The sequence below is a fragment of the Xiphias gladius genome, chromosome 1 (assembly GCF_016859285.1).
Source record: "Xiphias gladius isolate SHS-SW01 ecotype Sanya breed wild chromosome 1, ASM1685928v1, whole genome shotgun sequence".
NCBI classification, from domain to species: Eukaryota; Metazoa; Chordata; class Actinopteri; order Istiophoriformes; family Xiphiidae; genus Xiphias; species Xiphias gladius.
The window spans coordinates 20,186,764-20,198,750 of NC_053400.1; the positions used below are offsets into that span (position 1 = coordinate 20,186,764).

At 36.2% G+C, this 11,987-nt stretch overlaps 1 protein-coding gene across 1 annotated transcript; it reads left to right on the top strand.

Moving 5' to 3' along the window:
• Window positions 1-3,404: 3,404 nt before the first annotated feature.
• tmem41b (transmembrane protein 41B) lies at window positions 3,405-11,987 on the top strand. Its single transcript, XM_040134684.1, has 7 exons — window positions 3,405-3,667; window positions 6,141-6,258; window positions 7,868-7,996; window positions 8,767-8,860; window positions 9,490-9,594; window positions 10,106-10,244; window positions 10,333-11,987. Exons 1-7 carry the CDS (start codon window positions 3,571-3,573, stop codon window positions 10,500-10,502), a joined length of 852 nt encoding a protein of 283 aa, XP_039990618.1. The 5' UTR covers window positions 3,405-3,570; the 3' UTR covers window positions 10,503-11,987.

Here is an 11,987-nt window from a genome sequence, read left to right on the forward strand (position 1 = left end):
ATAGATCAGCGCCAGATTTGTCCGGCTGCGTCCAATGAACCATGGGAGTTGTAGTTTTTTTGTTTGTTTGTTTGTTTTAAGTCAACATATATATAACATCTACATTCAGTTATCAGTTCACTGGGAACACCCAGCTAAAACTAAAGCAGTCTAATACAGCAGTCATGCAATAAATCCTCCTTCATCAAGGTTATACAGTAAGGGTGGGTTTTTGCTCAAGCTGTATTAAAGAAGTTTCGATTAAATTGTATGACCATTTTGGAGGCTGCAATTGATGGTGCAGGTGAATCAGCACCTTTTCAACACATTTTCAACTTAAGCTTAACACTGAAACCTTCATGAAGGAGGATTTATTGTAGGACTGTTGAATTAGACTGCATTAGTTTTAGGTAGGTGTTCCTAATAAACTGCCAACTACAGAGTAGAGCCAGGGTAAAAAACAACACAGATATCAGACATTAATATCAAATGGGTATATTAAAGAGAAAAACTACAGAAATAAAAAAAAAAAAAATTACAGAATATTCAAAGAGGAAAATATAATTATCAATAATTTCATATAATTGTAAATTATATATAGAATCTAATATATAATCTTTCCATGATTATGATGATTATACTTCTATGTTTTTACTTAGGTAAGATCTTGAATGCAGGATTTGTACTTATTCTGGAGTATTTTTACATAGGATAAAGTAGGATAATAATAGGGATACAATTACACTGTTCACCTCCACAGTGAACTGAAATCCAAATTGACTCACTTTGGAATTGCCTGCAAGGTGAACATGTTCTTCACCTGAAAAATTTCAGACTTACACAAAGTCCATCTCTGGAAACTAGACATTACTCAATTACATATAATTGTAAACTGAATATTTTTGGGTTTTGGAATGTTGGTCGGACAAAACAAAACATTTGAAGATGTAACTGTGGAATGAACTGTGATAAACATATTTTTATACTGTTTTCTGACATTGTATAGACCAATCAATCAATAGATTGATCAATAATGAAAATATTAATCAGTTATAGCCTAGTTGAATCTTTAACAATGGATTGTATTTTATAGTTTATCATTTTTTTTTAAATCTTAATTTAAAAAGTGTCCTGTCCAGCTCAGATTCCTAGGTTATGTCTTTCTTATCTCATCAGTACTTACATTTCTTGTTGTATTTTGTGTCCTCACCCTCTTCTCCTCTCATTTTAGATCCTCACTTCCTTAACAGCTAACAGCTGTCAGATATATGTGGAGTAGTGGAGTAAAAAGTACAATTTTTCCCTCGAAAAGGTTGTTAAGTTGAAGTATAAAGCAACATCAAATGGTATTTGATTAATTTGTTCATAGTTACTTTCCGGTACTGACAACCTTAACATACAAAGTAAATAGGCTAGTAGCTGTAGGGTGATTTTAGGTAAAGTGGGACAGTTTTTGGCAAATCTCTTTTTAGATTGTAACAGTTTGTCCAGTCCAACCAAAGTGATGTTTTTTTTATTTATTTAAATAGGTTTTCATCAACATACCTATACTGAAATTAAATTGTAGAAATAATTTAAATACAAGTTATAGTTACATAAACTCCAGTTGTCACCCTCTTTTGCAGAAGTATAATTTTCTATTTGGGTGGGAAACTTCTGTCTTTAAATGGGTAAATAAGAAAATGGGGCACTTCCTTTAGCATTAAAACTTATCATGCATGTGAGAAAACTATGCAAAAATGTTTTTTTTTTGCATTCATACGTTCGTTTAGCACATTCATAGTATTCACTTTTCAAGTACACTGCTACTGAATAGAATTTTATCTGGAGTGGGATGGAAATGGATAGTAAACTGTAAAAAGGAATTACATATTATTTAATTAATAGCTGTAATATTATTGTTTAATTTTAAAAAATGATCAGAAAATAAAACTTTAATTAGTCAAATGGTCTACTCATGATAATTTATCTTTGGACAGTGCCCTTTCTCTATTTGCCCATGAATGCTTACAGCTCCTGTTATTGTCTTTAATCTGGGGACAGACTTGTCTCTGCTCTTGCTTAATATTTTATTTTTTAGTTCCCTTTTCTTTTTTTTTCTATGTTCATCCGATATGTGAACATCTCAAACACAAGAAACATGTTGAAAGTCAGCTCTTTAATCTCAGTTACTGCGTCATATGAAGTCCAGTGTAATGAATTCAACACTGGATTACCAGCCGGGGAAAGTGGGCAGCTGCCCAGGGGCCCCAGACTCCCAGGGACCCTGGTTTATTCCATATCATTGGAGTCTACATAATTTGATTAATCACAAATTTATTATAAATTTGCAACACTCAAGTGGAATATCAGCTGCAATGCAGCCCTCCATCATGCATCTTGTACATTTTGTTTTATATATGGGTTAAAATCTAGATTTAAGACCTAAACTGTTTAAATTTATGTTGACCTAATTTGGTCTAAAGTAATTTTTTATCAAATGGCTTCCATTTTTTCTTGTATACCAACTAATTAACACTCAGAAAACCTCAGAGGAGGTAGTATTATTCCATCATTGGAGAACTGTAAGGCTGCAACCAACAGTTATTGACAGTATTCAGTTCAGTTCAATACAATTCAAAGTCTTGATTGTCATACGCAGAAATAAACAAGTTACCAGTGCAAGGAAATTTTTTGTTTGCTGTCCCTCTATCCTGATGCCATCAGTTATTGTATCTAACTGAAATATTCCAGAAACTTATAAATTAAAAAAATAGATAAATAAAATAAAATAAAAAAGAAGACAGATGTTATCTGAGGCAAATACTTTATGTACATACTGAGAAAATATTTTTAATTCATTATCAATATATCTGATGTTTATTTTCTTTAATAATCGATTGTGTGTATACCATTAAAATAGTAAAAAATGCCCATCATTAATCCTTGAAGCCAAAGTGAACATATTCTAACTGCTCTCTTTGTCTGATTTGTCTGACTATTGGTCAAAAACACAAAGACGGTGAGTTTAACATCACAGAAAACTTGGACACTAACAAATATTCACATTTTAAAAGCTGGTGCCAATGATTTTTTGCTTAAAAAAACACTTCAACTATTAATTATTTATCAAAATTGTTGCCGATTAATTTTCTGTCAGTCAGCTAATTTACTGATTAACTAATAATTTCATTTCTAGAGTACTGGTTGGTCTCTGAGGCGCTTAGGGGAAATAATGAAACTGCCATGCGGGGCAGGGGTCAATATAGGGGCCCAAGAACAAAGTTCTTTGTGGGTCAACCCTAGCAGGTTGCATTATCGCGTCAAAATAACGGTTCAGGAAGTTCAGCTTCTAAATGTGGTTCGTGGGCTGGTTAGGGTTATGATGACGGGCGTGTCTTTTGAGGGGCCGTGGTTTGTTGGGTCCGCAAGGCTGCAGCCGGACACTTCTCGCTGGTGGCGCTGTAGTGGATGGTGCCGCTGGATGCGAAGGTAAAAGGTCAACCTGTGTAACGTGTCAGCAGGCTGTCACCGCACCGGTGCCACTCCGCCCGTCGGCTCTTGCCGCTACACACGCCGGCACCCTAACTGATCTCGACGTTATCTCAGAAAATGGCCAAAAAGCGGAGGGAAAGACGAGAGACCGACGGTCTGTCCTCGGCACAGGAGGAGGTGAAGGTGAATGCTAGTGACTCACAAGTACTGAAAGGTAGGTTCAGGCTGTGCTCGCTGACTTTTAGCTCCCCAACACTTTACCCGAATGGAGAGCAAAATAAATACTTCTAGGTAGAATAAGCAATATAAAGATTTGGCAAGGTTTTTTCTGCTTAAAGGGCGAGTGTTTATTGCGAAACCGGAGCTAATGTCAGCCGGAGGCTACCAGCTAGCTAAAATTAGCCGACTACAACTAGGATGGCTAGCTTGGTAGCGCTTTCGTTTTGAAGTAGCTAACATACATTTCCAGCCCAGTTAGTGACCGCTAGACGGGTTGCGGATATGATTAAATTACCCTGACTATTAAAACGAGAGCAAAATCTCACTTCTTAGATTGGTTTCAAAGGCTGGATGGTTCACAAACAAAGACCAAACGTTTTTAGAGAAAGTCCTCAGATAATTTACTGAAGTACGAGTAGAAATACAACGCTGCAAAGATACTCCATCACCTGAGCTGAAAATCTTATTTAAAAGTACCTCTTGTCAAATGTACTGATTGTATCAAACGTAATTGTACTAAATGCTGAAAAATAGCCCCTTTGATTGTGATATCATTTTACATAATTAGATTATTATAGCTACTACATTAACATATAGGAAGTATTCTACTGTTGTAGTTGAACAAAATGGAGCTTATTCAAACAATTTTATATACTGTTACAAAGTTTATTCTATAACAATGCATCATTCTTTATAAGCTCACTGTATGTGTCCTATGTAAAATCTTAATTTGTAAAGTTACTAGTAGCTACAGATCTCAGATAGATGCAGTGGAGTAGAAAGTACAGTACTTCTCTCTGAAATGTAGTAAAATAGAGGTATAAAGTGGTATGAATTGGAAATACTCGAATATGGACAAGTTCCTCAGAACTGCAAAATAAGTAATAAGCACAAAAGTACAATGCTTGAGTAAATGAACTTAATTACCTTTCTCCACTTCCAATGACACTCCTGCGACTAAGGGTAAACAAGGATGACATAGAATAAAAGATCCCTTTATATAACTACTCAAAGGTACAACAGTTAAACACATGCATCTAGTTGATGTTAAGATAAAACCAGAAAAAAAACTATTATGGAATACATAAATTTCCATTAATTGGGTGCACAAATCATCATTATCTCCCACTGTACAGTAATCTCCCAAAGCCAATTTACAGCTGTTTACAGCTTATAGTTCAAGGTTTTCCTGACCCCTTGAACGATGACTTCAAAAGTGAAATATTTAGTGTCTGAGCAGATGGCACTGTTATAAAGGTATGCTTATTTGTGTCAATTAAACATTTATAAACCATTTTTAGTGTTAACAAAATATATTATTGCATAATTACATCCGCACTGTCACTTTACAAACATTTTTACCTGTAACTGATTGCATCAGCTGCAGAACTGTTGTTTGTACGTTGAAGCCTTAAATGTTATCTGGATGTAAAATTGATGACACAATAAATTTGCTTGCAGATGAGCTACGGTATACTTTGAGTCCTGATGAGCAAATCCTTTTCTATAGGGGCAGCAATCACTTGTTCTATCAACAAAACCCTGCCGCAGTACCTGACATGAAATTTTATTTGTGGTATTATTATTATTATTTGTGGTACTATAATTAAACACAGATCTACAGAGTTTTTTTGGGGGGATATTTGTTAGTATAAATTGCATTCAAATCTGATGATTGTACACGAAAAGATCAAACTGAGGTTAAGTATTAATATGTTTGTAGACAGTTTTTTAGCTTGTTATTAATTTCATCAGTTGCTGACCTGATGATTGGACTTAAGTGCTGAGAGTGCTGTCTGTAATATGAAACAATTATTTATCCTCCCAATTAGTAATTGAAGATTGAAGATTAAACTAAATAGCATAATTTACATTTATACACTCAGTTTCTAGTTCAAGACTGGTACATAATACACTAACAACTGTGCATATTTTTGCTTTGACTTGACTGGAAATAGGTCAATCAGCAACCAGGAGTCCTGGCTTTAGAAATATTTTTCATTTTCATTGGCACTTGGACGAATATGCTAGAATTGCAAATATCTGTATAGGAACATTCAGCCCTAATTCCTGTGCTGATTTGTTCATCAGTTGTAATTACTTTTATTTGGTATTTGTGATTTGCCTCTGGTGTCCTGTTTCTTTTCGTATTTATATCTCTAGTGTGCTGTAGTTGGTTAAAAGAAGTGAGCCACCAAAAAAGTAATTTTTTTTTACCAACAGTATAACATGTGTAACTGACACCTGAAATTGGAAATATCAGCTGTCCCGTTCCACAAAGTGTTTATTGAAAGCATGATTGAACAGCAGACCGTCTCTGCAACGGCAAGAGTCTGTTTCATTGGAGAGATTCAGTGGCCTGCAGGGGCTTGAGCAAGTGATAAAAAACTCATAAGCAAATTACACAAGGCTTCTTGGTAGCTGGTTTGTCTGTTTTTATGGTAAACTCTTATTCTCCTTCCCCACAGAAGTTCAGCATAGTGCAGGGGGCTCAGCACGCATGTCTCTCCTGATTCTGGTTTCTATCTTCACCTGCTCTGCCTCAGTCATGTACCTGGTCTACAGGAACTTCCCAGAGCTTCCTGAGTAGGTTGCTTTTTGGATTGTTATACTCAGTCAAATGTGAGGGTTGACGATGTCCGTCTTGGAAAATGAGACTTATTTTTTATTCACAATTAATACTCCTAATTTTTTTTTTTTTTTTTTTTTGAGGTTACACTAAAAATCTAAATCTACTTTGACGTCGTGGTAATTTGTCACTGGTTTGCGTTTGAACTCAGTAACCTGTTATTTTCACTAAAAAACAAATGAAGAAGCACTTCTTGGAGCTGAAGGAATGACTGAATCCATCCTCCCCCTTTTTTGGTTATTTTTACTGTCATGATTACCAAAACAAATTCAGTACTGCTTAATTTAGTTTTAGTTTCTCAAGTGGGAGATACATTACTTTGTCGCATTTAGTAATGTCAAGGCCAGAAAACTGAGTGGTAATCATAGACCTACAAATGTAAATAGTACTTTATAAATTCACAAGTTAAAAATGTGTTGAGTACAACACAGGTTTTGATGTAGGTATAGTTTTGTATTCAAAACAAACTTGTTACTATTTTGCTGACTTTTTTGGGACAGGTAGATTTCTTGTATTAGTGGCTGTTTTAACAAGCAATGTTAATAATGTTTATTTACATGCTAAAACCACTGTAATTACAAAGTGATTTATAGAGACATAAAAAGGAGAAAAAAGAAAGCAAATAATTTTGTCACATAAATTATAAACCACATTAACTAAAATTATTATTTCAGGAATATGTCAAAGATAATAAGTTCTTTTTAAGATGCTTTTTAAAAATTGGTAATGACGTAGTTTCTCTGAGATTTTGAGAAAGCTGGTTGCAAAAGCAAAAATGTTCCTCCAGTCTGAGGACCGGAGCTTTCTGGTGAGTAAAAGTAAATCATTGAAATAAGTCCTAAAGTTAACAGGTCACCTAACAAAGAGAGGCAGGCACCGGTGCAGTGTCAAAGCACGAGTGACTTTAGATGCTTGAGTTGGATGTTTCTTATCTCTCTCTAGAATGTCAGCTGTCACTTAATAAAGGAAAATTGCTGGAAAAAAAGACAAAAAAATCTTTAAAAAAAAAAATCCATAAATGTTGAGATACGATTTTACAGTGGCATTTTGGGCATGACTTTGAAAAAATCTGTTTCGCCCGGATATGTTGGAGTAAATTTTGAAATCTCTATTCTTTAATTTGACTGACAGGGGCAGTTTTAAAAGTAACTGACTGAATGACAGATAGCAGAGTGCCGTTGCCATAATAATAAATAATGTAATTTTACAAGACACAGAACAGTATTAGACCGAGTATTGACAATTGGAGCAGACCAGCATTTTAAGAAACATGACACTTTACAGGGATACTGAGTGTTATAAGATAAGCCATAAGAATAAAAACCATGCATGTGCAGGTCAGTCTCTCTACTCACTCTCCATCTTAAATAGTCAAGAACCATATTATTCTCAGCAGTACCAAATGCAACACAAAGCAATCACCAAACTCTCTGCTTTGTATGGTTTATAGAAGTCATCCTGGAAATTGTCAAATCGGCTGTATTGTGGTGAAAACAAACTGAAAATGTTTGTGTGAAATATGTATGACTATATTTTATAATAAGATTATAATGTCTTTTTTTTCAGTGATGAAATGGAGAAAATCAAGATCCCTAAAGACATGGATGATGCCAAAGCATTGGGAACTGTGTTGTCCAAATACAAAGACACCTACTACACCCAAGTGTTGGTGGCCTACTTTGCAACATATGTTTTGTATCCTTGGTGAAAACATATGCAGCTTTTGGAAAACATATATCACAACTCTTATCAACTCTTATTTTCAGAACGCACAAGCCTTTAATGTGGATGCAGTGATAATGTGTAGCAACAATTCAGTTCAATTAATTCGCTATCGACTAAGGTCAGCAACTTCTGAGAGCAGTTAAGCAGATTTCCAAACCCAAAACAGGTTCCTGATCTTGGGATAACACCATGACAAATATTGGCTGCCAGCTCTTTCAGTTGTTGCCTTGAAGGAGTCTTCCTCATGAAGTATCACCGTGTCTGGGCTTAAAAACCTATCCAGCAGCATATCCTCCATTTGTAACAACTCACCATCAGATAGAAATAATCTTAGTCATTCCTCACATGAGTGTCAAGAGTGGAGGGTCTGAATCAAGCCAATAAAACTTTGGCTCCAAGTCATGTCTTATCTCATGCAAAGAGGTGTTTGTGAGCATTGGCTGGAATGTGCAGACAGTCAAATGTTAAGCTGCTCAAATACTAGATAAAAGATTACCAATATTCTAGTTGACCTTTCCATTATGACTGAGAATAGAATGTCTGCACCAGATTTTTCTAACTGCACACTATTAAATCGAGGATTCTAGAGAAAGATAAGCAGGCTAGAGTGATTATAGGAATATGCTTTGATGTGCACATTATTATTTATTATTGATGTTAATTTATTTGATTTAACATGCGCATGTCTTTGTGATAATTGTATGTCTTTGTAAAGTTGCTTACCTTGACACTTTTGTTAGCCTCCAGACATTTGCAATTCCTGGATCTATCTTCCTCAGCATCCTCTCTGGATATCTTTACCCTTTCCCCTTGGCTCTTTTCTTAGTCTGCCTGGTGAGTAAGGACAGTATGAAATGTGTGATTTAAAACACTGGACTGAAGTCACCAGAATCTCAATATACGATGATGATTTGTGGCTGCATTGCCTCATAGTCAGTTGTGGCCACTCTTGGTTGAAATTTTTTCTTCTCTTCTGCAATGGCTCCTGTGTGATTTAATGCTGGTAAAAACATGATGAGTAGAGAAGAAGTCCTTGCTGTTTGATTCAGACAGACTGATATTAACACAATGTTTTTGCTTTGACAAGCGGGAAGAGCAGTGGTTAATGTGTGAGAACACCATAGCCCTCAGTCTCTCCTCTGAAACTATTTGCTGTATATTCAGTGTATCACTACACCACTGCTGCTAAAAGTTAAAAAAAAAAAAAAATGGTGATGGTGAATATTGACATAATGGTTGGATGTGTTCTTCTGGTTTCCTTAGTGGGCTTTTATTTTTTTCCGTTCAATTTCCAGAGTATGACAAAACTTTTCAGGGTAGGTTACCAACGTTTGTATGCGATTGTGAAAGCAACCAATAGGTTTTTTTTGTTTGTTTTTTTTTTAAATCCATCTTTGAGGTTGTGGTTGTGTCCTCCTTATCATATGCTTCAGTTGGCCATCATGTGTTTTGTCTGTTGTCAGTGCTCTGGCCTAGGTGCTTCCTTTTGCTATTTGCTGTCATATCTGGTGGGCAGACCCGTGGTCTATAAATATCTCACAGAGAGAGCACAGAAATGGTCCCAGCAGGTAAGAGCTTTAACAGGAAATGTATTGCAAACTGAAGGCATATTAATAAAAGCCGTTTTCTCGTACAGATTGTTTGATTTTGGTAATTATTCATTCTAATTGTAGTCATATACAGTTATCATTTTATAAGGTACAGCAGAACAATGTAATCCAACACAAAAGCGCTGATGTAAATCCCAGCCCAGTGAAGACTATATTTTTTACTTTTTATTGACATTGTGAGTGCTTCTCATTCAGCTTTTAAAATGTTATGTAACTGTTACTGAAATTACTATAATGACAAAGGTTGGGCTTTAGTACTATATTAAGACGGGTAGCTAATGTTTCTGATATTCGACAGTACAAGACCACCACTAACTTACTGCCTCAAAAACAACCAAACAGTTGAGTCGACAGTTCTCTGACACAGTGTCAATAGAAACTGATCAGTATAAACTTCACAGATAGGATGTATTGGATTGCAATATTTTGTGACTGACGAAACATTCTGCTGATGACTTTCTGCTGGCAGGTTGACAAACACAGAGATCATTTAATCAATTACATCATCTTCCTGAGGATAACCCCCTTTCTTCCCAACTGGTTCATTAACATCACCTCACCTGTCATCAATGTGCCTTTGGGGGTTTTCTTCGTCGGTACCTTTCTTGGTAAGAGCGTCTGTCCCTTCTGTTGTGTTTTATTTTGGTATTATTTTTTGTCAGTGACTCACCTGTATTCAACCTGGCTGATTCTCAGGAGTGGCACCACCATCCTTTGTAGCGATCAACGCAGGCACAACACTGTACAAACTGACCACAGCTGGCGAGGCTGTGTCCTGGAACTCTCTGGCTGTGCTCGGTGTCCTGGCTGTGCTCTCGATCTTGCCCGTCTGCTTCCAGAAAAAGCTGCAGCGGAAACTAGAGTAGAGCACTGTAAACACCTCAGAACCTCATCTGCTGGCTGATCCCAACATCCCCTGCCCTCGGCTCAGGAACATGCAGCTGTCATTCAAGTTGCTGCCGGGGCTGGTGTGGTGCCGGTGGGAGAATCTCTGAGCACTCTCACAGCAAGCACTCATTGACCTCAGAATGCATGCAGTGGTGGGTTGTTCCTGATCTTAAGTAAAGTATAAACTGGCCGCTGCTTGCTTAAATTTCTTTGGTTTCTGTGAATTACAGTATGTTGTTGATTGTGGCGCATTTTGTAAATAAGAGAAATTGCGTTTTTTGTTTATATTAAATCACTGCTCATTATCGTATGATTCTTGCCAGAAAATTGAAGGTGCTACTTGTAGGAAACTGAAGTAAAACACAATATTCTAATACTTAGATTTTAAATAAATGCAGGTACCAGTTGTTTCATATGGCCTACTTTTTATGGAGAATACTGTTTCTCTTTTCTTGTTAGAAACTGCTAAAAGAAATGTCAGTACCTTGTTCAGGCCATTGGAAACATCTTATTTTTTTGGCGGTAGCATATCAATTAGTACATCCTACTTGTAGCACCTTTTAAGATCCACTCCCCCTTTTAAAAAAAAAAAAAAAAGTTATCTAACATGATTGTGTCTAATTTCAACCTAATGAAGTGTACCACCACAGCAATAACTGTCACACTACTGTTGAAAGTGGATTTTTGTTTTTAAAAAGTAAATTTTGATACCTTGTGCTTGCCTTGGCAAACATATTCAGAGTAAGGAAAGGATGAAACTCTGGGGAAGAAAAATGTAATGGCCGCTCTGAGTAAGTGATTCTTTGTTGACCTGTGGGTTAGTTCCCATGTATTTCCTTGAAAGGTGCTTGGATCTACTGCCATACAACGCCCTTTTTACTTTTACCCATTTCTCTTCCTAAAGCAGCTTTTTGCCACTGAAACTTGTAAAGAACGGACTAAGATGGTGTAATATTTCCTGACAGGACATCCCAATTGCAGAATGCCAAACCCGAGGCTTTGCTCAATTCAAATGGGTATTTTTATAAAGAAGTGAGTAGGGATTATTTCAACACAACTGATTAGATGTGCTGTAAAATGCACACAATCCACATAAGTTGGTGAAAAGCCAAACAGAACCATCTTGGTCTGTAAATCTGTAAAAATCCGGGATTAGGCGGGCTCTCAGGTTTTGCATATAGTGATAATAACTTACCCACTTCTAGGTGTGTGCTCAGATTATGTGTGTTTGTCTCTGCCCCAAGACATTGTTTGCTATGCCAGTATAGAACTAGAGACATCCATGTTCTCAATAAGACTGCCAACAGACTGAGGTGTCCAAGCCTTACCTTGCTTTTACTGCTTCCATTCTTCACCAGAAGAAATGTATTATGATGCCTAATTTGTAAGTTTATGTTCTTTAAATTGTTTTTAATGGCTTATTCTATCCTGTGTTATAAAACTTACTGAATTTTTCACTTGGA